Raw genomic sequence first — 27,127 nt, forward strand, 5'->3', positions numbered from 1 at the left:
ACATAGAACACAGAACATAGAACAGTACAGCACAGGAACAGGCCCTTCAGCCCATGATGATGTGCTGAACATGATGCCACGGCACAGTTGCTCAGGGGTTAGTGATACTACCTTACAGCGCAAGGGACCCGGATTCAATTCTCACCTCGGGCAATGGTCTGTGCGGAGTTTGCACATTCCCCCTATTGCCTAGCTCTCTGAATTCTTGGTGTGAGACCTTGTTCCTCACTTTGCCCATATTATTGGTACCAACATGTACCATGACCTCTAATTCATTACCCTCCCTTTTCAGGATGCTCTGCAGCTGTTCAGTGACATCCCTGACCCTGGCACTAGGAAGGCAACACACCATCCTGGAGAGATATCTTCGGCTGCCAAAGCGCCTGTCTGCTCCCCTGACTAAAGAATCCCCTATCGCTATTGCACTTCCTTTCCTCTTCCTCCCCATCCCGTGCAGTTAAGCCGCTTGTAGTGCCAGAAGATTGTCTCTGATCGTACTTGCCCGAGGTACCAGTACTCTCATCAGCTTCCCAAATGACATACCGGTTGAAGTACTTCTACAGGACAACCCGTGATGGGCAATAAATGAAGGTCTAGCCAGCAAAACCTAGGTCCCAAGAACTAAAAAGAAAGAAATAACTTTAGACATGGAGAATCTCAGTCCTTGAATGACCCCTGTCCCTCAGATCCAGTGGATCTTTGTGGATAGGTCAAAGGCTATTCCCAAACGCTGGTTTTCATCCTCTAGATTTTAAAATGAACCATCAGTAAAATCCTTTAAGATGAAATGAAACACAGGACTTTAGAAGAAAACATTCAAAATGTGGGGGGCATTGCTTTGCTAGTTCATTCACGCATACATGTGCTCAGGAAAGTAATGAAGACAGGACAGGAAAGGAGGTTATGTTGTAAATTCCAAATTTTGTTCAGTCCAGAATTTTTAAAAATCAATTCAGTTAGTTACAACTTCCTAGTTGTCAGTGTCCAGTGTTAGATTCCTCAGTGTGCTGAGGCCTGCATTTTTCCTTCAAAGTGAAATCAAAGTGTAAACTTCTTTGAAGCCAATAATTCAAAGACAGAGAGATGGAGGGTCTAAGGCAGGCTGCCAACTTTGCCTGGAGTCTTACTGTCCCTATGGAGGTCAAACAACAACTGACGCAGGATCTCAGATTTATAGATTTAATTCAACAATATCAGAATTCAGTAATGTGATAAACAAAAGACATTTCAGAGGCTACAAGGTGCAGGGCTGGATGAACACAGCAGGCCAAGCAGCATCATAGGAGCAGAGAGGCTGACGTTTCGGGCCTAGACCCTTCATCCATTTCAGAGGCTGATGGCCTATCTCAGTAGACTAATTGGAGGGTCGATAGGGCAACAGTGTAACTTTACCTCTCCCATTAGAACTCCTTTCGTAACATGAAATAGTAACTGTAAAAGCATTAGTGGCCATTTACCTCACTGGAGAGTATCCTAATGTTCTGCACCTCTCTCCCACTCTTTCTTGGATGTTGTCTCTCTCAAAACATGCACTATGTCTCCCTGTCTTTCATACTCAGTTTAGTGAGAGGGTGGTGAGGGAGATGTCATATACAGAAACAATCTCTGGCCCTTCATTTTTATGAAAGATAAAAGCTCTGTATTTCTGACAGAAGACTCTGCTCAGGGCTCTCTCTGAAACGTAGAGCTGTCTTTCCATTCTGACAATCCTCTTGGTGCATAGAACTGGTAGGGGTATCAAATCATGGGCCTATTTCACAGCATTCTGCTGCTGCATTCTGAAACATGAAGGTCCAGAGTCACAGCCAGTCACTTTGACAGCAGCTGTCAAACTGTAAGCATTGTCAGTTAAGTATAAGATTAGGGTGCCAGGTGGGTTAGCAGAGTGGGTGGGTGCCAGGTAAGTGGTATGCCAGTTGGATGGAGAGTAGGGTACTAGAGCATTGGATGCCAGGTTATTAAGTTTCCAGATACGCAAGGTGCCAGGTAAAATCTTGCAGTGTTTTGGGTAGGAAGGTTGGGTGGGATAAATGAAGCATGGGATTAGAGGAGGAAGCAGGGACTGTACCTGTGCAGGGGGAAGCAGATAAATTTTGGAGGAGGGAAGTCTGGATCAGGAAAAGGGGAAAATTTGGGTTTTGTTGGGGTGAGGGGGAGGTCAGGTCACAGGATCAAAATTGGGAGAAGGTTGTTGTGAAGGGGGTGGTCAGGTTGTGGTAGAGCTATGGAGGCACAAAAAGGGGCTGGGTCCAAAGTAGGTGATACGGGGCTGGCTGGACCAGTGAGCGGGGTGTGCAAGGGGATTCAGTCCAAAGCGCAGGGGCTGGAGGTGGGGAGAAGTTTGAGAAGTGGATGGCAGATGCATGGAATTTTGGAGAAAGGGGTAGTAGCATGGTAAGAGGGTGTAGGAGACGGATGAGGTCAATCTGAAGAAGGATGTGTCCTTTGGCGGGAGCATCAGGTGAAAGTCTGAGAGATGTGTGGTTTGCAGGTGTGCAGTGTGTTGGCGGTGTGTTGCGGAGGTGAGTTAAGTATGGGGTCGGTTTAAAAGAGTCATACATTAATCAATGCTTAGATGTTAGTCTCTGCATTTAGTGATCTAAGTTTTCCTAAGTAACTATCTTACTAAACTTCATCAGTAGGCCACACGACCTTCCAACCCGCTAAAGTTTCTGATTTAAAATGGTGACTTTCAGAGAGTTCCAGCCAGAGAGATGTTGCCCAGGAGTATCCTGATTAATTCATTCAGATTGTGCTGCGGAGAGAATTCTGCAGTGTCCCCATGTGCCTCCCATTGATACTGGAATAACAACTTCTGGCAGTTCAAAATCTGGACCAATCTCTCTCACACTCACCTGTCCCCCTCTCTTGCAACTATCTCTACTGCAATATCCCACCCTCTCTGTCTCCCTGTCTCTGGCTCTCACTTTGTCACTATGTTTGGGGTTTAAGATTGTTCTCACTTTTCTCTCTGTCACTGAACAGGTTGAATTTTGATAACTCAGCTTACCGATACATTCAGAAGGAGGATACCGATGAGGAGGAGATGTTATCCTTCACCAGTGATTTCTTCTTTGAGGTTTTCCCCTTTAACATTGTCTTCAGGCAGGCAAGTGCTCCCTGTCTCTCTGAGCTGTTTCTGCCCTATCCCCTTGGGTCTGCCCTCTCTCCATCTCTGTCTCTTCCCCTCTTCCACTGTCTCACTTCAGTGTCTCAATTTCCCTTCTCTCAAAACAATTTCCAAGTTAAAAACAATTTATAGTGATAAGCTGCATATTATACAATAAGGCATCTCAAGGTGCTTCACAGACACATTACAAAATGAAATATGACACTGATTACATTGGAGTGGAGGTAAACAAATGCTTCGTGAGGGCAATCAATTTTAACTAGTTTTTCAAAAAGGAAGAAAGTAAGTTTGCGAGGCAGAGAAGTTGAGAGAAGGAATTTCAGAACTCAGTGCCCAGGGAACTTAGGGCATGGGTATCAATGATAGAATAGAAAAATATAGAAAGAAAGAATCTCTACAGTGTGGAAACAGGCCCTTTGGCCCAACAAGTCCAGACTGACCTCAGAGCATCCCCCCAAATCTACACACTCCTGAACACTACAGGAAATTTAGCACAGCCAATCCACCTAACCTGTACATCTTTGGACTGTGGGAATAAACCAGGGCACCTGAAGGGAGCCCCATGCAGACCCAGGGAGAATGTGCAAACTCCACACAGACAGTTACCTGAGGGTGGAATTGAACCCAAGACCCTGGTGCTGTGAGGCAGCAGTGCTAACCACTAGGCCACCGTGCTGCCCATGACTAAAATTGAGAAGCCCAAGCAGACAGAGTTTGAGGAGTTGAGGTAACTCCAGGATATAGGGCTGGTGGAAATATAGTGAGGGACAAGGCCATTGAGGGAATCAAAAATAAAGGATGAGGATTTTAACAACAAGTGTGGGTCAGCAAGCAGAGGGGTGAGAGGTAACAGGACTGGATGTGAGCTCAGACATTGGCAGCGGTGTGAGGGTGACCTTAAGCTTAGCAAGGAATATAGGAGAACAAGTATTGATCACAATTAAGAAACAAACAGATGGAAGAAATAAAATATTGGCCATCTCTAGTGAAAATGTAAGGAGAAAACTGATGGGAGTGATAAAGCCCCTCAAGTTTTATAAGAAGTAAGTGCAGAGGTAATGGATGCATTGTTTGTAATCTTCCAAAATTCCCTGGATTCAGGAAAAGTCCTGGCAGATTGAAAGTCACCAATGTAAAACCTCTAGTCAAGAAAGGAATAAAAAAGAATAAGGAAGAAAGACAACAGGAGTCATAGGCAGAAAGTCAGATCAAAACACTGAAAAGTCCCTTTGCATCAAAAGCAACCATTAATTATGCTATAAATAACAAGGTGTAGAGCTGGATGAACACAGCAGGCCCAGCAGCATCAGAGGAGCAGGAAAGCTGACGTTTTGGGTCTGGACCCTTCTTCTGAAGAAGGGTCCAGACCCGAAATGTCAGCCTTTCTGCTCCTCTGATGCTACTTGGCCTGCTGTGTTCATCCAGCTCTACGCCTTGTTATCTCAGATTCTCCAGCATCGGCAGTTCCTACTATCTCATCTAATTATGTTAACCCGTTTTCCAGCACTTGGCCCAATAGCTTTGTATGCATTGGCATCACAAATATACATCCAAATACCTCTTAAATATTGAGGGCTTCTGCCCCTACCATCTTTATAGGCAGTGAGTTTCAGCTTCACACCATTCTCTGGGTGAAAAGTTTTCTCTCAGATCTCCTCTAAACCTTTTGTTCTAAACCTTAAATCCATTTCCCCTGGTTATTGATCCTTCCACCAAGGGGAAAAGTTTCTTCCTGTCTACCCTACCTACACCCTCATAATTTTATACATCTCAATCGTCTTCCCCTCTTAATCTCCTCTGCTCTAAGGAAAACAACCCAGTCTGCCCAATCTCTGTTCATACCTGAAACTCTCCAGCCCAGGTAACCTCCTGCTAAATCTCTTCTGCATTCTCTCCAGCTCTATCACATCGCTTCTACAATGTGGATTCCAGAATTGCACACATTATTCTATGTGGCCGAACCGACATTTTATACAGTTCCAGCATCACCTCCCTGGCCTTAAACTACCTGGACTAATAAAGGCAAGTGCACCATACTTTATCCACCTGTCGTGATAACTTAAGGGACCGGTGTATGTGCACATTGAGATCCTTTTGATCCTTAGTGCCTCCCTGGGTCCTGCTGTTCATCATGTAGTGTAGGTAGGAAGTGGGGGTGGGGGTTGGTCAATGAGGTGGGCGGAGCGGATAGATGGGAGAGAAGACAGACAGGTCAAGGAGGCAGGGACGAGAGGGTGGGGGTGCTGGTCTTGGGATGAGGTCAGGGTGGGGGTAGATTTTGAAGTTCGTAAAGTCCATATTGAGACCATTGGATTGTAGGGTTCCAAGGCAGAATATGAGGTGCTGTTCCTCCAGTTTTTGGGTGGCATCGTTGTGACACTGGAGGAGGCCCAGGATGGATATGTTGTCCAGGGAGTGGGAGGGGGAGTTGAAGTGGTTCGCGACTGGGAGGTGTTGTCGTTTGTCACGAACCGAGCATAGGTGCTCCACAAAGTGGTGTCCGCTTGGTCTCCCCGATTTAGAGGAGGCCACATCAGGAACAGCGGGCGATACATAAAGATCTTTTTCAAGACCCCAGCAATTTCCGCTCTTGCCTCTCTCAAAATCTGGGGTAGATACCATCAGGTCCTGGCGACTTATCCACCTTAATGCTCCTCATGAGACCCAACACCACTTCTTTCTTGATCTCAAAATGCCCTAGCATATTAGCGTGCTCCACACAAATTTCCTCCATATTCTTCTCCTGGGTGAATACTGACGCAAAGTACTCATTTAGGATTTTACCCATATCCTTTGTCTCTAAGCACAAGTTCCCTCCTTTATCCTTGAGTGGTCCCAGCGTCTCGTTAGTTATCCTCTTGTTTTTAATTTATGTGTAGAATGTCTTCAGATTCTCTTTAACCCTACTTGCCAAGGTCATTTCATACATTCTTGCTCTCCTATTTCCTGGCTTGAGTTCTTTCCTGCTTTCTTTATATTTCTCATGGTCCCTGTCTGATTTTAGCTTCCTAAACCTTACATATGCTTCTTTTTTCCCTTTTGATGAAATTCATAACCTCCCTCATTATCCAAGGGTCCCTTACCTTGCCATCCTTGTCCTTCCTCTTTACTGGAACATGCTGCTCCTGAACTCTAATTAGCAGGTCTTTAAACAATTCCCACATGTCAAATGTGGACTTGCTTGATAATAGGTCCTCCCAATGGACAATCTGTAGCTCCTGCCTAATACTGATGTAATTTGCACCTCCCCCCACCCCACCCTGAATTTAGAACTTTGCTACAATGTCCTGATTTACCCTTATTCACAGCTACCTTAAAACTTAAGGAGTTGGGATCACTGTTTCCAAAATGCTCTCCTACTGAGAGGTTAGTCACCTGGTCAGGCTTATTAGCCAGTACAATGTCCAGTATGGGCCCTCCTCTTGTTGGACTATCCAGTTATCTTTCTCTTTCCTCCTTTCTTTTCTGTCCCACATGTCTCTCCAAGGAATAAAGTCCGATCTTTGCCAACCTCTCTTTATAACTCAGGCCCAGTAGTCCTGGCAACATTCTCGTAAATCTTCTTTGCATACTTTCCAGTTTAACTATGTCTTTCCTATAACAGGGTGACCAAAACTGTACACAGTACTCCAAGTGCGGCCTCACCAATGACTTATATAACTGTAACATAACGTCCCAACTCCTATATTTAATGTCTCAACTGACAAAGGTCAGCATGCTAAATGCCTTCTTCACCATCTTGTCTACCTGTGATGCTGCTTTCAACCAACTATGTATTTATACTCCTAGGTTCCTCTGTTCTACAGCTCTCCTCAGGACCTTACCATTGACTGTATAAGTCCTACCTTGCTTTGACTTTCCAAAGTGGAACGCTTCACAGTTATCTGTATTGAATTGCATTTGCCAATCCTCAGCCCACTTCCCCATTTGATCAATATGCCCCTGTAATTTTTGATATCGTTCCTCGCTATTAACAATACGTCCTAATTTTGTATCATCTGCAAACTTACTAATTATGCCTTGTACATTCACATCCAGATCATTTACATAAATCACAAGTAACAAATGTCCCAGCGTTGACCCCTGTGACACACCACTAGTCACAGGCCTCCAGTCTGAGAAACAACCTTCAACCATCACCCTCTGCTTCCTACCATCAAACCAATTTTGAATCCAAATAGCTAGCTCTCCCTGTATCCCATGTGACCTATCCTTCATGATTAGCCTGCCACGTGGGAACTTGTCAAAGCTCTTACTAAAGTCCATATGGGCAACATCCACTGCCCTACTGTCATCTATTCTTTTGGTTACCTCTTTGAAAACCTCTAAAGGATTTGTCAGATTTCCACACCTTTTGCCTATTCTCCTCCACCTGCCTGCCTTCCTCTTCTCTCCCCATCTCACCCACACCTCTCCTCTGCCTTTCTCACTACTCCCTCAGTCCTTTCTGCCCTGTCTACATCTTCACCCCGTTGAGCCTGTTTTTACTCTATGACTGCCCCTTAAGGCGGTCTGATATGATTGTAATTCACGTGCTAACTAACATTTCCCACTCTCCTCACCCACAGGATATGGTTGTTCACAATGTGGGATCTGGTTTGGCGACAGTATTCCCAGACCTTGATGGCAAGATGATAACGGATGCTTTCCTGCTGGCACGGCCTCTTGTTGAGTTCACCTGGAACATGGTAAGAACCACACAATCTAGCAGAGATATGAACAGGAGTAGGTCATCAAGCCTATTCCACCATTCATTGAGATCACGGTTGATCTGTGGCTTAACTCTACATACCGGAATACCTTTGCTTAAAGATTTAAGCCTCTCAGATTTAAAATTAACACCTATTCCAGCTTCCATTGCTGTTTGTAGAGAGAGTCCCAAACATTGGCAGCACAGTAGCACAGTGATTAGCACTGCTGCCTCACAGTACCAGGGACCAGGGTTTGATTCTAACCTTGGGTAACTGCTTGTGTGGAGCTTACATGTTCTCTCTGTGTCTGCATGGGTTTCCACTGGGTGCTCTGGCTTCTTGCCACAGTCCAAAGATATGCAGGTTAGGTGGATTGTCTTGAAGTGTGCAAGGAGGTGCAGGCTAGGTGGATTAGTCATTGTAAATGTGGATTATGGGGATAGTTTGGGATGTTCTTCAGAGGGCTGGTGTAAAGTTGATGGGTTGAGTGGCATCTTTCAGCATCTAAAAACAGCCCCAGGAGTGGACAGGAATGCAAAACTACAGTGCCAGACGTTCCTCTGTAGTGTTGGGGAGCTGAGGAGTGAAAAAAGACCCTCCTCCCAACCAACAGATTTAACAGTGATGATGATGACACAATACTACAATTCTACCCCCTTCCGTTGGGCAGAAGATACAAAAGTTTGAAAACACGTACCAACAGATTTAAGCACAACTTTCTCCCTGCTGTTATCAGACTCACATATTAGAGTTGATCTTTCCACATGCACCTTCTCTGCAGCTGTAATATTTTAGTTTGCATTCTGTTCTATTACCCTGATGTACTTACGTAAGGTACGATTTGTTTGGTTAGCATGCAAAACAATACTTTCAACTGTATCTCGGTACATGTGACAATAATATTTCATATCAAATCAAAGAGAAGATGATGACCATACCTAGCCTCAATGACAATGACAGCAGAGAAGCACAGCACAGATTTCATATCCTCATATTCCTCAGGCAAGAAGCCCACAATGTTCAGAGAGATGAAGCCATATGGAGGCGTCTACATAGGTCACCTGACCTCAGTTCTTGCGGGATGACTATCTTGTTGGTCCCACCTTTTCACCTTGAGGGTCAAGGTAGTGGTGCCAGGCTGTTTGCTTTGATTCTTGGTTTGTTTTGGGGGCACAGTACTTTACTTTGTGAACGTACACATGCCTCAGCTAGGACCATAGCAAATGCTATTCTTTGACGAAGTGTCTATTCTTCTTAGCTCCATTGATGAGGATGAAGTCATTCTGCTCTGGGTGGATGGATTTTACTTGCTGTCTTGGGTGGAGGAACCAGAGGAGGTATCCAGATGAGCTCTGCATAAATGGGGAAGTTGAGGGAATTGATCAAGTCCTTTGATTTGGTAGATGTCTAATAGAATCTCCATCCCACCTCCGTCTTCAGCTTTGTGAAGTCAGGAGTCAGAGCAGCCAGATTTGACTGCCTCTACATTGAGCGTGTACACCTCCTGCATTCCAATGGCCTTCCTGCAACACATGCAGTTCACTGATCACAATCTGGTGTGGATGGAGCATGTTTTGTTCCACGCCGGAGCAAGGTTGGCATACTGGCACTTTAACAACCTGCTGCTGGAGGACAAACCGGTCCAAGACTCATTCTGTCACTTCTGGGCTGACTGGAGAAGGAAAAGGGAGCTTCCCCTCCTTGAAGCTATGGCGGGATGTGGGCAAAACTCATATCCAAGTATTCTGTCAACAGTGCAGGGTGGGTGGCTTGGGAGGGGTGGGAGTTGGGGTAGGAATGTGGGTTGGGGGAGACAGGCTGATGACAAAGAGGTTGAAATCTATGATGGAACAATTTGTGAAGGGGATGCTCAACATCTCAGTCAGCCCAATGAGGATCCAGCCCTGCAGGAGGTGTGAGAAGCGTAGAATGGTGCACTCTGAGATCTGCATGTTGTCTGGTCCGCGGGCATGTACTTGAAGTCATGGATCCCGGTTCATTTGAAAACTATACAGTGGCTCCTTCTTCTATTCCACCAGCAGCTCCTTGTGGCAGTAGCTGATGACAGATCCCTTGTGTTGGATCCAGAGTGCATCAGAGCCCAAGGAGGGAATTTCCATTAGCCAGCAAAGAAACTCAAAGTTTCATGTGAGGATCTGCTGCAGTCAACCTGGAGAGTGCCAAGAGGGTCAATGCAACTTTGAGTCTGGAGGAGCTAACTGGCTGGCTTGACCGGCTCTCCATGGGTTAGTCCCTGGGGCTGGACTGGCTAACCATGGTGTTCCTCAGGGTGTTCTGGAATGTCATGGGAAATGATCAAACATGGATCTTGGGGAAATAAATCGTGACTGAAGAGATCCCCTTTCTGGGCACAGGGGCATCAATGCTCTGTTACTGAAGTGGCAGGGATCTCCAGTTGTTAAAGAACTGGTGTCTGGTCTTTCTTCTCAGCTTGGACTATAAAATCTTTTCCAGGGTGTATTCTTCTTGCCTCGGCACTGTGCTGGACCACACGATTCACCCAGACCAATCCTACGTGGTCCCAGGAGTTCATCTAGTCTGGGATGTTATCCATCATTCCCAGAGGGCTGGCCTGTTGAGCATCATTCTTCCTTCATCAGGAAGGGGTGTTTGACATAGTGGATTACAATGATCTAGGTTCTAGCCCTTTTGCTACTTGTCCAGCAGGTTCCTGCTGCCAGCCTCCTTTCCCCCTCGGGCAGCAGTGGCTCAGTGGTTAGCGCTGCTGCCTCACAGTGCCAGAGACCCGGTCTGATTCTACCCACTCTCTGTGTGGAGTTTGCACATTCTCCCTGTCTCTGTGTGGGTTTCTGCTAGTTTCCTCCTACAGTCCAAAGATGTGCAAGTTAGGTAGATTGGCCGTGGTAAGATACCCATAGTGTTCAGGGATGTGCAGGCTAGGTGGGTTAAGCCATGGGAAATGCAGGAATAGGGTAGGGTTATGGGTCTGGGTGGGATGCTGTTTGGAGGGTCAGTGTGGAGCTGTTGGGCTAAATGGCCTATTTCCACACTGTAGGTATTCTGTTCTATCTGCTTGGGACTTTGAAAGCTTTCAGGCTCAGCATGCACCTTGTTGCCTGGATTTGACTCCTACATGTCGCTGCGGCATGTTTAGTGAAGGTGAAGAGGTGCTTAATGGTTCACCTTGTGCTTCAGGAGGAGAGTGTGTCAGGACTATCCCCTGTCCAGTCAGTTATGTTCTGTGTGGAGCCATTCCTGTGTCCCTCGTCAAAGCAGTTGTCGGGTCTGGCTCTGTGTGGGCTGGGTCTGGGGTTTGTCCTTTTGGCATACACCAACGACATGCTCCTCATGTTCACATGAGGTTTGCAGCTGGTTTATGAACGATGTACAAATGCCAGGAGGTCTACTCTGCTGCACCTCTGAAGGATCAACTAGAGTAAATGTCTAGAACTTCTGGTTGGTCTGTGGCAGATGTACCCCCTGGTGGAGAAGCTCCGATGCTTTACATGGAGTAGCATGCACCTCCTCTACACAGGAGGCTATCATTGTCCTGCGAAAGAATCCTTTTGACAGCAAATTGGCAAGAGCTGGAAACTAAGTGGCTGCCGGACAGGACTGCTCCCAGCTTTGTCTTAGACGGCGCAGCAGTCATAAACTGGCTAATCTCTGCAACTTTGTGGCATTGGCTGGTCACTTTGGTCCCTCCCCCAGGGATTTGTCATGAATATCTTGAAAAAGCTGAGATTTTCTGGGATGAAAAGCAGCACTAGGCTGCTGCTAAGGCTTTGAGTCTGTCACTTGAGGAGGGCGGTAGGCAACTGGTGAACCTCTGCACCCAGGTAGCGACTTTCTGCCTTGAAACCCTGCAGTGATGCTTTCATGTTGAGCCTCCTCCAAGGTGGTGCATCCTGTTGATGTATTTCTTCTGTCAAGTGTGTGACTTCAATTATGACATGCAGTTCCTGTTTAAGAGTGGTCCTGCTCTCAGACCTTCTTTCAACAATTGCCTGTCTTTTACTCGGACCCGAACAAAGCCAAGGACTTGGTTGACCCATGCCAGAGCACTGTCTCTGCATGAGTGGTGGCTGTGGTAAGGGAGCCACTGCTTAGCACTAGGTTCCACCATCAGTGTGGCTTTTGATGGCTGATGGAGAGGGTGGCTCAGGATACTGGCTGATTAGAGTGTAGAATGTGTTGGATGATGGAGAAGTGAGTTGGATGGCACTGGTGCAGTTGGTCAAGAGGGCGTCAGTCAACATCCAGTTCCCAACCCGAGCCTTCTGGAGACTGAGGGTCAAGGTACTCGGCCCTGATGCATTACATGAAATCGTGGCGGCTCAGACATGTGTTGGGTTTCCAGACAAACTGACACCTGTCCGTCTGGAACTTGACACTGGCCCCATACAACAGACTATCCCCTGGGATGCAGCGCCCCACATCTGAGCCATCTCTCGGAAATCCACCCCACGGTCTTTAGAATGAATCATAGAATGCCTATCGTGTGAAAACAGGCCATTCGGCCCAACAAGTCAACACTGCCCCTCCGAAGAGCATCCCACCCAGACCCATTCCCTACCCCTGCATTTCCCATGTCTAACCCACCTAACCTAAACATCCCTGGATAATATGGGCAATTTAGCATGGCTAATCCACCTAACCTGCACATCTTTGGACTGTGGGAGGAAACCCACATAGACACCAGAGAATGTGCAAACACCACATAGACAGTCGCCCGAGGGTGGAATCAAACCTGGGTCCTTGGTGCTGTGAGGCAGCAATGCTAACCTCTGAGCCACCGTGCCGCCAAAGGTATTTAAGATACAGGCAACTGTTGCACTCTCCACTTCCTCACCTTTGCCTGCTGCTTGGATACACCTTGGCATAGTGCTTTATCATTCAAAGGCAGAAGTCTCAGTGGAAGGCCTTCCCTTTTCCATTGAGGATTTGGAGTGGAGAGTGCTGTATGCAGCAGGCCCAGCCAATCATAGGCTAATTAAATACACTGGGTGTGAGGCCACGTGTAGTTTTTGTGGCCTGGACAAAACTTCAACATGGCTGCTCCTCTAACTTCAGCACCATGCTCCTGATCGATGGGCACCTGTGTGGAGAGGAGTGGACAAGTCAGAGGGCCTTCTCCTGGGTCTGGCCAAAGTGACAAAAACACATCTCCAGGCAGCAGGCTGTGGAGGGGGTCATTGTTTCTGACTATTGGCCTCCTTTCACAATTACATCTGTGGTTGTATCCTTGAAGAGGGAGCATGCACTGCTCAGCAACAGCTTAATAAACTGGTGAGCACCACAGCGGCTGGGGTGCATGACATAGAAGATAGAACCGCACAGGAACAGGATGTTTGGACCACCATGTTGTGCCAGACATGATGGCAAGTTAAACTAATTTCTTCTGTCTGTCTACCCTCTCCTTATAACTTATACTCTCTAATCCAGGCAGCATCCTGGTAAACCTTTTCTGCACCCTCTCCAAAGCCTCCACATCCTTCCTGTAGTGTGGAGACCAAAATTGAATGCAATACCCCAAAATACAGCCTATCGAAATGGTTGATGAAGCTGCAACATCACTTCCTGATTCTTGTACTCAGTGCCCTGATCCACAAAGGAAAGCATGCCATATGCCTTCTTTATTACCCTATCTACTTGTGGTGGCCACTTCCAGGGACCTATGGACTAGGACCCCAAGATCCCTCTGTACATCAATGCTGTTAACAATCATAGCATTAACTGTATATTTCCCTAAACATGTGATCTCCCAAAGTGCAAGACCTCCCACTTGCTCAGATTAAACTCCATTCGCCATTTCTCCACCCATATCTGCAACTGATTTATAACCTGCTGTAACCTTTGACAACCTTCTGCAATATCCAAAACTCCACTGATCTTTGTGACATCTGCAAATTTACCAACCTACCCAACTACTTTTTCATCCAAGTCATTTATATAAATCTAAACAACAGAGGTCCCAGCATGGATCCCTGTGGAACACCGTTAGTCATGGATCTCCAATCAGAAAAACACCCATCCACCACTACCCTCTGTCTTCTATGGGCAAGTCAATTCTGAATCCAAATGGCTAAGTCGCCGTGGATCCCATGCAACAAACAATAAGTGTGCCAGTACTGATCCTTGTGGACACCGCTGGATACTGGTTTCCAGACAGTCAAACAGCTTTCTACAACTACCCTTTGTAACCTATTGCTAAGCCAGTTTCTGATCCATCTCATCTAGTTTCCCTCAATTTCATGTGCTTTAACTTTTTTAAATTAGTCTCCCATGTGGGAACTTTTATGTTACAACCATGGCTAAAATCCATGCAAACTACATCAACTGAACTTCCCTCATCCACATTCTTGGTCACATTTTCAAGAAATTATAACAAATTTGTTGGGCATGACCTCCTCTGACAAAGTCATACTTACTATTTCTAATTAACCCATGCCTTTCTAAGGGGGTATTAATTTGCTCCTTCAGAATTTTCTTCACTAGTTTCCCCACCACTGATGTAAGTTTCACTAGACTGTAATTTCCTTCCCCACCTTCCACAGCAGCCTGGGATGCAATTCATCTGGGCCAGGGGACTTGTCTGTTTTTAAGCCTGATAGTGTCTCCAATTCCTCCCTATTTCCTAAGTCAAACTGTGCAAGTTCCTCACAGTACCTTTTCCTGAATTCCGTACTTATGTTCTCCATTTCCAGAGTAAAGACCAAAGAGAGGTATTCATTCAACAGTCTTCCAATATCCTGAGGCTTCACACACACGTTGCCCATTTGGTCCCTAATGGGTCCTACTCTTTCCCTGGTTAAACTCTTCCCTTTAATGCATATATAAAATATCTTAAGGTTCTTTCTAATCCTGTTCTCAAGTCCTTTTTCATGCCCCCTTTTTGTTTTTCTAATTGCTTTCTCGAGTTCCCTCCTGCACATCCTGTATTCCTCTAGGGCTGAATTGCTCCCTTTGGATTTGCTAAAAAGCCATACTCTTATTCTTTATTCAGTCTTGAATTGTTCTCGACATCCAGGGTTTTCTGAACCTATTGCTCCTACATTTTCCTCTAAAGGGTACATGTTGGACCCATACTCTCCCCAGCTCCTTTTGAATGGCCCCCATTGTTCCGCTGTAGACTTCCCTGACGGAGCTGTTAGCTAATAAATAGTGCTGCACTAACACCCTTTTTACACCTCCTCTATCTTGCCGAGAGATCCTATACCCCAGAATGTTGCATTGCCAGTCCAGCCCTTCCCTCAATCATGTTTTTGTAATGGCAACAATATCATACTTCCATGTGTCAATCCACGCCATTAACTCAGTCTTACCTGTTACACTTCAAGCATTATCGATCGTCCAGCTTTGTCTTACTCTCTTGACACTCAACATAGCTGAATTCACTGTTACTTGCTTCCTTTGGTATAACAATATGTGTTTCATTGTGTCCTCTCCCCCTGCCAGCCAAGTTTAAACTTCTCCCAACAGCACTAGCAAACCAAGCTGCAAGGATGTTGGTCCCAGTGTGGTTCAGGTGCAGACCATCTGATTTGTACATGTCCCACCTTCCCAAAAAATGGCCCCAGTGATCCAGGAATCTATGTACCAACTCTTGAATCACGCATTCATCTGTCCTATTTTCCTATTTCTAAACTCTACTGGTTCCCCTCACTCCACTCTGATTGGGACTTCCTAGAGCAACTAATAAATTATCAGATACAATTTCCCTTTCATGAAGCAATGCTAACTCTGCTTGATTACATTATGAATTTCCAAATGACCTGCTTTATTTCCTTAATAAGTGATTCCAAATTTTTTCCATGAATAGATGTTAGGCTAGTCAGCATCTGGTTACCCACTATTTGCCTCCCTTTTTTAAATAGGGGTGTCACATTCCAATCCTCTAGTAATTCCACAGAATCCAAATATTTTTGGAAAATTACAACCAATGTATCCAACGTCTCTGTAGCTACCTTTTTTAGGATCTTAGGATGCAAGCCATCAGGGCCAGGGGGTGGATCTGCCTTTAGCCCATTACTTTGTATAATACTATTTCTCCAGAGATAGTGATGGTACTTAATGCCTCCCCTATATTCTTTATTCTGAATGGAATGTTCAAAGTATCTTCCACTGTAGTATTGATGCAAAATCCTCTGCTATTTCCTTGTTTCTCATAACTGTCTCCACAGATTCACTATCTAAGTGTCCTATGTTCACTTTGACATCTCCCTTTTTATATACATAAAGAAGTTCTTCTTGTCAGTTTTTATATTCCTCACTAATTTGCCCTTACAATTTATTTTCTCCACTTTTTGCCCCCCTTTTCTGTATTCTGAATTTATCCCAATCTTCAGGGCTATCAGATTTACTTTCTTATGCTTTCTCTTTCAACTTAATACTCTCCTTAACTTCCTTGGCTAGCCATTGTTGGTTTATCTCTTAAACTTTCCTCCTTATTGGGATATATTTTTACTGAGAGTTATGCATTACCTCTAAAGACATCTTGCACTGCTTGCTTACTGTCATTCCTGCTAATCTATCAATCCAATTCACTCGAGCTTTTTCTACCCTTAGATCATTGCAATTCTCTTTATTTAAAATAAACAGTTGTTTCTGACCCAAGTTTCTCACACGAAACTGAATATTATATGGAATCTTCTTATGATAACTACTTCCTAGAGGATATTTTACACAGCTCATTTATTAAAACTTTCTTGATCCAGGATAGCCTTTTCCATGTTGCCTCCATGTTATATTCCTCTAGGTTTCAAGAGAGAACTAATGCATATTTGAAAATGAAGAATTTAGAGGGCTATGGAGATAGGGCTGGAAAATGGGACTAACTGGGTAGCTCTTTCAGGAGCTGGTACAGACATGGGTTGATTAGCCTCCTTCTGTAAATACTATGATTCTATTTGGAACTGTTTGGGGCGGCATGGTGGCTCAGTGGTTAGCACTGCTGCCTCACAGCACCAGGAACCCGGGTTCAATTCCACCCTCAGGCGACTGTCTGCGTGGAGTTTGCACATTCTCCCTGTGTCTGCGTGGGTTTCCTGTGGGTGCTCCAGTTTCCTCCCGCAGCCCAAAGATGTGCAGGGTAGGTGGATTGGCCATGTTAAATTGTCCATAGTGTTCAGGGTTGTGTAGATTAGGTGGGTTGTAGGGGTATCGGTCTGGGTGGCATGTCTGAGGTTCGGTGTGGACTTGTTGGGCCGAAGGGCCTGACTCCACGCTGTAGGGATTCTATGATTCTATTAAACTATACACTACAAATTTGTTGTCGCAGCTACCCTTTACAACTTGATTGATCAAATAAATAAGATTAAAAAGTCACCCTTAATTATTCCTCTAGTTCTCAACATACTCCGATTATTTGCTGATCTGTACGCTGGCCTACGGTGTGGAAACTGTTTGGGGGTCTGTACACCACTACCAGTGCCTTCTTTACTTTGCTATTTTTACCTCCACACAAAAGGACACTTTGTAATCTGATCCTAGATCTCTCACAATAGTCCTCGGGTCTTCACTGTCCCCCCCATACCTCCCCCTCACTGAGGACGAACGGTCAGTCCTCACTAAAGGGCTCACCTTTATGCCTCTCCACCCAAACATCAAATAATACTGCTCATGCTTGGACGTTGAACAGTTTTTCTGCCGCCTCCGCCTCCGCGCTTACTTCTTTAATTGTGAGCCTAACCCTCCCTCTACTGACCCCTTCTGCCGCCTCCAACACACCCCCTCCTCCTGGACACCACCCCAAGGCCTCCTACCCTCCCTTGACCTCTTCATCTCCAACTGCCGTCGAGACATCAATCGTCTCAACCTCTCCGCCCCTCTCACCACTCCAACCTCTCCTCCACAGAACGTGCAGCCCTCCGCTCCCTCCGCTCCAATCCCAATCTCACCATAAAACCTGCGGACAAGGGAGGCGCGGTTGTAGTATGGCGCACTGACCTCTACATCGCAGAGGCCAGACACCAGCTCTCTGACACCTCCTCCTACCGCCCCCTTGATTATGACCCCACCCCCGACCACCAAAACATCATCTCCCAAACCATCCACAACCTCATCACTTCAGATGACCTCCCACCCACAGCCTCCAACCTCATCGTTCCCCAACCCCGCACTGCCCGTTTCAGTCTCCTTCCCAAAATCCACAAACCTGACTGCCTTGGTCGACCCATTGTGTCTGCCTGCTCCTGCCCCACCGAACTCATCTCCACCTATCTCGACTCCATTTTCCCCCCCTTGGTTCAGGAACTCCCAACCTACATCCGTGACACCACCCATGCGCTCCACCTCCTCCAAAACTTCCAATTCCCTGGTCCCCAACACCTCATCTTTATCATGGACGTCCAGTCCCTATACACTTGCATTGCCCATGCAGATGGCCTAAAGGCCCTCCGCTTCTTCCTGATCCCCAGGCCCGACTAGTCCCCCTCCACTGACACCCTCATCCGCTTAGCTGAACTTGTCCTCACCCTTAACAACTTCTCCTTCAATTCCTCCCACTTCCTACAGACAAAGTGGCTGGCCATGGGTACCCACATGGGCCCAAGCTCTTTGTAGGATATGTGGAACAATCCCTCTTCCGAAGCAACACTGGCCCTGTCCCCCACCTCTTTCTCCGTTACATTGATGACTGTATCAGTGCCGCCTCGTGCTCCCACGAGGACCTCGAACAGTTCATCCACTTCACTAACACCTTCCACCCCAACCTTAAGTTCACCTGGACCATCTCCGATACCTCTCTCTCCTTCCTGGATCTCTCTGTTTCCATCTCTGGCAACCATCTGGAAACCGAAATCCATTTCAAGCCTACCAACTCCCACAGCTACCTAGAATACACCTCCTCTCACCCACCTTCCTGCAAAAATGGCATCCGGTATTCCCAATTCCTTCGCCTCCACCACATCTGCTCCCGAGATGAGGCATTCCACTCCCAGACATCCCAGATGTCCTCGTTTTTCAAGGACCGCAACATACCCTCCACAATGGTTGAAAACGCCCTCGACCGTGTCTCTCGCATTCCCCGCAACTCATTCCTCACACCCCCTTCCTGCAATTACCATCGAAACAGAATCCCCCTCGTCTTCACGTACCACCCCACCAACCTCCGGATCCAATGCATCATCCTCCGGCACTTCCGCCATCTGCAATCTGACCCCACTACCAAGGACATTTTTCCCTCCCCACCCTTATCTGCCTTCTGGAGGGACCACTCTCTCCGTGACTCGCTTGTCCGCTCCACACTCCCCACTAGCCCCACCACCCCTGGCACTTTTCCCTGCAACCGCAGGAAGTGCTACACCTGCCCCTACACCTCCCCCCTCACCCCCATCCCAGGCCCCAAGAAAACCTTCCACATCAAACAGATGTTCACCTGCACATCTGCTAATGTGGTATACTGTATCCGCTGTTCCCGATGTGGCCTCCTCTACATTGGGGAAACCAAGCAGAGGCTTGGGGACCGTTTTGTGGAACACCTACGCTTGGTTCGCGACAAACGACTGCACCTCCGAGTCGCGAACCATTTTAACACCCCCTCCCACTCCTTGGACGACATGTCCATCCTGGGCCTCCTGCAGTGGCACAACGATTCCACCCGAAGGTTGCAGGAACAGCACTTCATATTTCGCTTGGGAACCCTGCAACCCAATGGTATCAATGTGGACTTCACAAGCTTCAAAATCTCCCCTCGCCCGACCGCATCCCAAAACCAGCCAGCTCATCCCCGCCTCCCTAACCTGTCCTTCCTCCCACCTGTCCACTCATCCCACCTCAAGCCCCACCCCCATCTCCTACCTACCAGCCTTATCCAGCCTCCTTGACCTGTCCGTCCTCCCTGGACTGACCTATCCCCTCCCTAACTTCCCACCTACACTCACCTTTACTGGCTCCATCCCCGCCTCTTTGACCTACTGTCTCCTCTCCACCTATCTTCTCCTTTATCCATCTTCTATCCGCCTCCCCATCTCTCCCTATTTATTTCAGAATCCTCTTCCCCTCCCCCATTTCTGAAGAAACGTCAGCTTTCCTGCTCCTCTGATCCTGCTTGGCCTGCTGTATTCATCCAGCTCTACACCTTGTTATCTTAGAATAGTTTGTTGTTTTTGACTGGCTCTGACTCAATGGGATGAAAGGCCTTTTTCTGTGCTATAGATCTCTGTGAGTCTATGACTGAGACTAATCCAGTGATCACTATTCCCACTCCCTGGGCAACATGTCCATTCTGGCCTCCACCAGCGTCACAATAATGCCACCCACAAACTGGAGGAGCAGCACCTCAAATTCCACCTTGGGAACCTACAGCCCGATGGCCTAAACATGGAATTCACCAGTTTTAAAATCTCCCCACCCCCAGTCTCATCCCATATCCAACCCTCCCTCTCATCCCCGCCTCCTTGACCTGACACAACTTGTCCATCTTCTTTCCCACCTATTTGCTCCTCCCACCTCACTGACCAATCCCCACCACTCCCTACATGCACTCACCTATCACCATCCCACCTACCTTCTCCAGCCCCAACCCTCCTCTCTCTATTTATTTCTGAGCTCCCTTTCCCCTCCCAATTTCTGAAGAAGGGTCCTGACCCAAATCGTCAACATTCCTGCTCCTCTGATGCTGCCTGGCCTGCTGTGTTCCTCCAGCTCCACACTTTGTTATCTCTGACTGCAGCAGCTGCAGTTCTTGCTATCGCTACTTTCGATTCCTGATTTTGAACTTCCTCACTGTGTCTGTCAGACCTCCCTTTTCCTCTCAATGTTATTGTTTCCCACATGTACCGAGACTTCAGATTGTTGCCGTTCTCTGTTGTGCACCCTGGCACCTGTGCGGATACACCACCTGAGGGACCATGGCAGAGGTGCAGACTCACCCATCTATTCTTCTAACTGTTCAATTTCCTGCAATCATAACTACATTACTATATTGATGTAACAGTTTGTTGCTGCTTACTTACACATTTACTAACCCTTGGCTCAAATTTAATACATTCCTAAATTCATTAGAGAATGGTTCCAGGGGCTTCAGTGAATTCAGAGAGACTGGAGAAACTGGATTGTTCTCAGATCAGAAAAGATTAAAAGGCAATTGTTTTAGGGACTTCAAAATTATAAACAGTTTTGGCAGGATAATGAGCTAAAACAGTTTCCACGAACACAAGAATGCAGATTTGAGAGCATTGGTAACATAGCCAAAGGTGATAGTGAGTTTTTAAACACAGGGAGTTGACATGATGGGAGCAGACCTAATAATGACATTTCAAGGAAGTAGGATAAAATCATAAAGAGAAAAAAGGCTTTGTGCTGTGAACTGGGGAGAGGGGAGTTGGATACCATCCACAAGTCAACGAGGCATAATAGACAGAATGGCCTCGCTTCAGATTAGTATTATGTCTGTTCTTAGGATTTCCTCAACAAATTCCTTGAGAGTCAGTGCCAGTTCAGGATATTTATCTGTTATATTTTGTTTGTTAATATTTATGGACTATTTTAAGTGCAATATGCTCCATTCCATTGTCTAGTCAAGACCATTCATTTTTGACCTTCGCCAACCCTCCCTGTTTCTATGTCAGGATGTCCATCCTAATCCCAATTGATTTTACTGTTGTGAGGGAGGGTTGTTCAATTGGAGCTTTATCCCAGACAGAGACTTCTTTAAGTGTGCGCTGAAGTCAGTGACAGTTCATCCCCTCCCTGCTGCTGCTGCTGATGTGTGAGAAACTTGCAAAGTTTAATGGTGTTTCTGTGCAGGGAACAGGCCTTAGTGAATTCATGTATCATTTTCTTGTTTCAGATCATCTCCCACCCAAACAATCTGTTTGAGATCATCTCGAAAGAGCCAGTGAAAAGAGAAAGGAACCTACACAACAGAGTGCAGAGTGAGGAGAGAGTGAACAATGAGGGCAGAGTGAGCAGAGAGCTAAAGAAGAGAGGGCAGAGTGAGGAGAGCGTGAATATCGAGCGCAGAGTGAAGAGAAAACGAATAAAGAGGGCAAAGTGAGGAGAGAGAGAGAAAACAAAGGCAGAGTGAAGACAGAGTGAATAATGAAGGGACAGTGAGGAGAAAGTGAATGGCAGGAACAGGGGTTCAAGTGAGGAGAGATTGTTTTATGAAGACAAAGTGAGAAGAGAGTGAATAATAAGGGCAGGGTGAGGATAGCGTGAATAATGAGGGCAGAATGAGGAGAGAGTCAAAAATGAGGGGACAGTGAGAAGAGAGTGAATGGAGGGAATAGGGGGTTGAGTGAGGAGAGTTGGTACAACAAAGCCAAGTGAGGAGAGAGTGAACCGGGCATAGAGCGAGAAGAGTGTGAATAATGGAAACAGTGTAAGGATAGAGTGAATAAAAGGACAGAGTGAGAGAAGTGATTAATGACGGCAGCGTGAGAGGAGAGTGGAGCAAGAGTAAACCAGGAACAGTACAAAGTGAGAGGAAACAAAGAGAAACATTGAGAGGTTAGTGAGAGTAACCAGAATGGCAGTGAACAGTGAGTCAGTAGGGACAAGAGTGAGTGTGTACTAAAGGTAAGTAGGAATAAGCTTGAGGGGGAATGAGGGTGAATAAGACTGAAGGCAGAATGAGGGTTAACATGTGTAGAGTAAAGGAGAGATTGAGTGGGAGGTCAATGGCAGGATGTGGGGCTGGTAGTGAGTCTGAGCATCCATCTGAGTACAAGTTGTCTCTTGTCTGTTACTCTGACACACTATTGATCTTACGTATTGTCTCATTCTAACTGCCTACCTCTCACATGCTGTCTTTAATTCTCAGTGTTGCTTACTGTATAATTCTCAATTGCTCTACCTATCTATCACCTTCTATTACTCTTTTGTTACTCTGCCACTGCCTTTCATTTTTGACTTGCCACTTTCTTTCATACGCTTCAAATCTTATCCTGGTCTCATGATCAGCCATATGTTCAATTGACATTCACTTGCCATTTTCTCTCTCATTTGGCGACTTAGTTGCTTTATTCTCAGTCAACATCATTCTCTCAATCTCAGAAACTCCCTCGCTCTCTACAATTCACTGTCACTCTCTCATTCTCCCTGAAAGATGCTGATTATGAGAATGGTCCTCGAGCTGCTGATGCGAGTGTGCTGCTCATGGCCTTCCAATCAATTGTTGGTGACGATTATAAAGGTAACTATTAATGTCTCACATTAACATCCCATTACACTCATGAAACTTTTGGCAGGTATTGGGTACAGGCAGCTGAGATGGAGAGTAAAGCTTACACTTTAAACTGAAACTAAAGCTCCTCTACATTGTCCGCAACAAACACTCCCAGGACAGGGACAACATGAGGCCAAATATAAAGTGCTAATTATATTTTCTGCCATTATGACTTTCCTAATGTTTTGTTCTTGTTCCTAAAATATCAGACCAAAACCCTGCCCAAACTCCAAACTGAATGAATCAATATTTCACATAATTTCAGGAGTGTGAAGGAATATTTCCCCATGTGCCTGAATGGGTGAAGCTCCAACAACACTCAAGAATCTTGACACCATCCAAGACAAAACAGCCTACTTGATTGGTACCACATCAATATTCACTCTGTCCACCATCAATGCTCAGTAGCAGCAGTCTGTGTTCCATCTACAAGAGTCATAGAGGTCTACAGCATGGAACCAGGCCCTTCAGCCCAACTTGTACATGCCGCCCAGTTTTCATAATTTAAATCAGTCCCTTTTTCCTGCATTTGGTGCATATCCCTTGATACCTATCCCATCCATGTACCTGTCTAAATGTTTCTTAAATTACAAAATTGTACTTGCTTCCGCCATTACCTTTGGCAACCTGTTCAAGACATTCACCATTTTGTGTGAAAAAATTGCCACTCTGGACCCTTTATGTATCTCTCCCCTCTCATCTTAAATCTATGCCCTCTAGTGTTAGACTCCCCTCCCATGGAATAAGCTGTTGGCTATGTACCTTATCTATCTTAAGAATGCATCTCATGATTTTATAGGCCTCTATAAGGTCACCCCTCAGTCTCCAACACTGCTGAGAAAAAAGTCCCAGCCAATTCAACCCTCTCCTTATAACTCAAGCCTTTTTAGTTTAATAGTATCCTTTATATAGTAGGGCGACAAGACCTGCACGTAGTACTCAAAATGTGGCCTCACCAATGTCTTGTACAGCTGCAACCAGATATCCCAACTCCTACACTCAACACTCTGATCAATAAAAGTAAGCATGCCAAAAGCCTTCGTCACTGCACTGTCTGCTGAGGATTCCACTTTCAAGGAGCTATGAACCTGTACCCCTAGATCTCTTTGTTCTATAACACTCTCCAGGGCCCTGATATTGACTGTGTAAGTCCTGGTCTGGTTTGACACACTGAAGTGCAACACCTTGCATTTATCTAAGTTAAATTCCATTTGCCATTCCTCAGTCCACTGGCACAGTTGATCAAGATCTTGTTGCATTCCCAGATAATTTTCTTCACTACCCACTGTACCACCATTCTTGGTGTCATCTACAACTTACTAACCATATCTCCTAAACTTTCTTCCAAATCATTTATATAAATGACGAATAACAGACCCAGCACTGATCCCTGTGGTATACCACTGGTCACAGGCCCCCTGTCTGAAAAACAACCCTCTATCACCATCTTCTGCCTTCTACCATCAAGCCAATTTTGTATCCAATTGGTTATCTCTCCCTGGATTTAACGTTACTTAACAATCTACCATGCGGTATCTTGACAAAGGCCTTGCTAAAGCCCATGTAGACGACGTCAACCGCACTCATCTACTTTCTTGGTCACCCCTTCAAAAAACTCAATCAAACTTGTGAGACACGATTTCCATTGTACAAAGCCATGCTGACTATCCTAGATAAGTCCTTGCCTCTCCAAATGCCTGTAGATCCTGCCTCTCAGAATCTGTTTTAACAACTTACCCACCACAGATGTTAGGCTCACCGCTTTGTAATTCCCAAGTAATTCCCTGCAGCCTTCCTTAAATAACGGCACAACATTAGCGACCTTTTAATCTTTGTGCACTTCACCTGTGGCTGGCGATGATACAAATATCTCCACCGGAGCCCTGCAATTTCCTCCCTACCCTCCCACAAAGTCCTGGTACACACTTCATCAGGTCCCAGGACTTTATATACCTTAATGCGGTTTAAGACTTCCAGCACCTCCTCATCTGTTACGTGGACTCCCTCAAGATATCACTATTTATTTCCCCAAGTTCCCGAGCCACCATACCTTTCTCATAGTAAATTCTGATGGGAAATTTTCATTTAGGATCTCACCCATCTCTTGTGGGTCCACACAGAGATGAATTTGTTGATCTTTAAGAGGCCCTCTTCTTTCCCTGGTTACTCTTTTGCCGTTCATGTACTTTTAGCCATCTCGTGTTTCCTTTTAGCCCTCCTGATTTCTCTCTTAAGTGTACTCTGACACCCTCTATACTCCTCAAGGAATACACTTGATCCCAGCTGCCTATGCATATAATATGCTTCCTTCATTTTTCAAGATCAGGCCCTCAATAACTCAAGTTATCCAGGGTTCCCTACTCCTACCAGCCTTATCCTTCACTCTAACACATCTTAACCCTCATTAACTCACTTTTGAAAGCCTCCCACTTACCAGACATCCCTTTGCCTGAAGACAGCCTCCCACATTCAACTTTAGAAAGTTCCTGTTTAAGACCATCAAAATTGGCCTTGCCCCAGTTTAGAACTTTAACTTGTGGATCAGGCCTATCCTTTTTCTTAGCTATTTTAAAACTAATGGAATTATGGTCACTGGTCCCAAAGTGTTCTCCCACTAATATGTCCATTATTTGCCCTGCCTTATTCCCAAGAGGAGGGCAAGTTTTGCTCTTTCTCTAGCAGGGCCATTTACATACTGCATGAGAAATCCTTCCTGAACACACTGAACAAATCTCTCTCCATCCAAGCCCTTAACACTTGGCAGTCCCAGTCGATGTTAGGAAAGTTAAAATCTTGTAGTATTGGAACCCTATTATTCTGCTATCTATTCTATTATCAGCTATCTCTGATCTCCTCACATATTTGTTCCTCACTTTCCCGCTGTCAAAGTGATCTCCCCCTTTTTATTTCTCAGTTCTGCCCATATAGGCTCAGTGGATGAACCTTCAGTACTGCCATGATGTTCTCCCCAATCAAAAGGCAACTCCCCCTCCTCTCTTGCCTCTCTTTCTATCCTTCCTATATTTACCCCAGAACATTGAGCTGTCAATCTAGTTCACCCCTCAACTATGTTTCTGTAATAATTATAATATCCCTGTCCCATCCACGCCACGAGTTTATTTGCCTGTCAGGCCTTTTTCATTTTAATAAATGCAGTTTAACCTATACTTCCCTTGCTTCCTTCTGTGCTTTTGCCTGCTCTGCCTAGTACTAAGATTACCAACACTGGCTTTACTATTTAACTTGCTCTCATTAACCACTATTCTGTCCTCAATCTTCTCTTTCATCTCCCTATTGCTTTGAATTCCTCACCCCTGCCAGACTAGGTAAACTCTCGCGAGTGGCTCTTGCAAATCTCCTGCCAGTATATTAGCTCCCCTCCAGTTCAGCTGCAACCCGTCCCTCTTGTACAGATCATATCTGCCCCAGAAGAGATCTCAATGATCCAAGAATCTGATTTCCTTCCCCTTGCATCAGCTTTCAAACCACACATTCATCTACCAAATCCTCCTGTTCCTACTCCTGCTAACATGTGGCACCATAAGTAGTCCAGAAATTACTACCCTTGAGGTCCTTCTGCCTAACATCTGATAATCAGTCTTCAGGACCTCATCCCCTTTTTTACCTGTGTCGTTGGTACCAATATGTACAATGACCTCTGGTTGCTTACCCTTCCCTTTAAGGATTTCATGCAACTGTTCAGTGACGCCCTCAACACCATAATGGATTCTCAATTGCAGCTACAGAAATGCCTATCTGTGCCCCTGAATAGTGAGTCCTCTACTACTAACACTGGCTTGGACTTTGCCCGATCATGGTCTACAGCAGAGCCAGTTGTAATGCCATGGGCCTGGCTGCTGCTGTTGTATTCCCTTGAGATGCTAATCCCCTAACATTATCCAAAACCGTACATCTGTTAGAGAGGGGAATAGCCACAGGAGACTCCTGCACTACTTATAAGTTCATTAGAGATAGAAACAGGAGTAGGCCATTCGGCCCATCGAGCCTGTTCCACCATTCAATAAGATCATGGCTGATCTATCTGTGGTCTCAGCTCCTCCCACCTGCATTATCCCCATAAACATTAATCCCCCTTTCATGCAAAAATCTATCCAACTGTGTCTTAAATATATTTAATGAAGCTGCCTCTAC

At 45.8% G+C, this 27,127-nt stretch overlaps 2 protein-coding genes across 2 annotated transcripts in view; one reads left to right on the forward strand and one right to left on the reverse strand.

Annotated features, from left to right (window-relative positions):
* The window catches only part of grk6 (G protein-coupled receptor kinase 6), a 127,201-nt gene that overhangs the window by 97,107 nt on the left and 2,967 nt on the right, over positions 1 to 27,127 (reverse strand). The window lies entirely within an intron of this gene.
* LOC109937490 (soluble guanylate cyclase 88E-like) overlaps positions 1 to 27,127 on the forward strand; it is a 116,899-nt gene that overhangs the window by 23,109 nt on the left and 66,663 nt on the right. The window contains exons 5-8 of the mRNA XM_048603942.1: positions 2,986 to 3,109; positions 7,699 to 7,818; positions 21,596 to 21,680; positions 22,856 to 22,942. Of these exons, the coding sequence (XP_048459899.1) occupies positions 2,986 to 3,109; positions 7,699 to 7,818; positions 21,596 to 21,680; positions 22,856 to 22,942 (416 nt within the window). The remainder of the gene's footprint in view (positions 1 to 2,985; positions 3,110 to 7,698; positions 7,819 to 21,595; positions 21,681 to 22,855; positions 22,943 to 27,127) is intronic.

This window comes from Rhincodon typus, chromosome 12 (assembly GCF_021869965.1).
Source record: "Rhincodon typus isolate 14 chromosome 12, sRhiTyp1.1, whole genome shotgun sequence".
NCBI classification, from domain to species: domain Eukaryota; kingdom Metazoa; phylum Chordata; class Chondrichthyes; order Orectolobiformes; family Rhincodontidae; genus Rhincodon; species Rhincodon typus.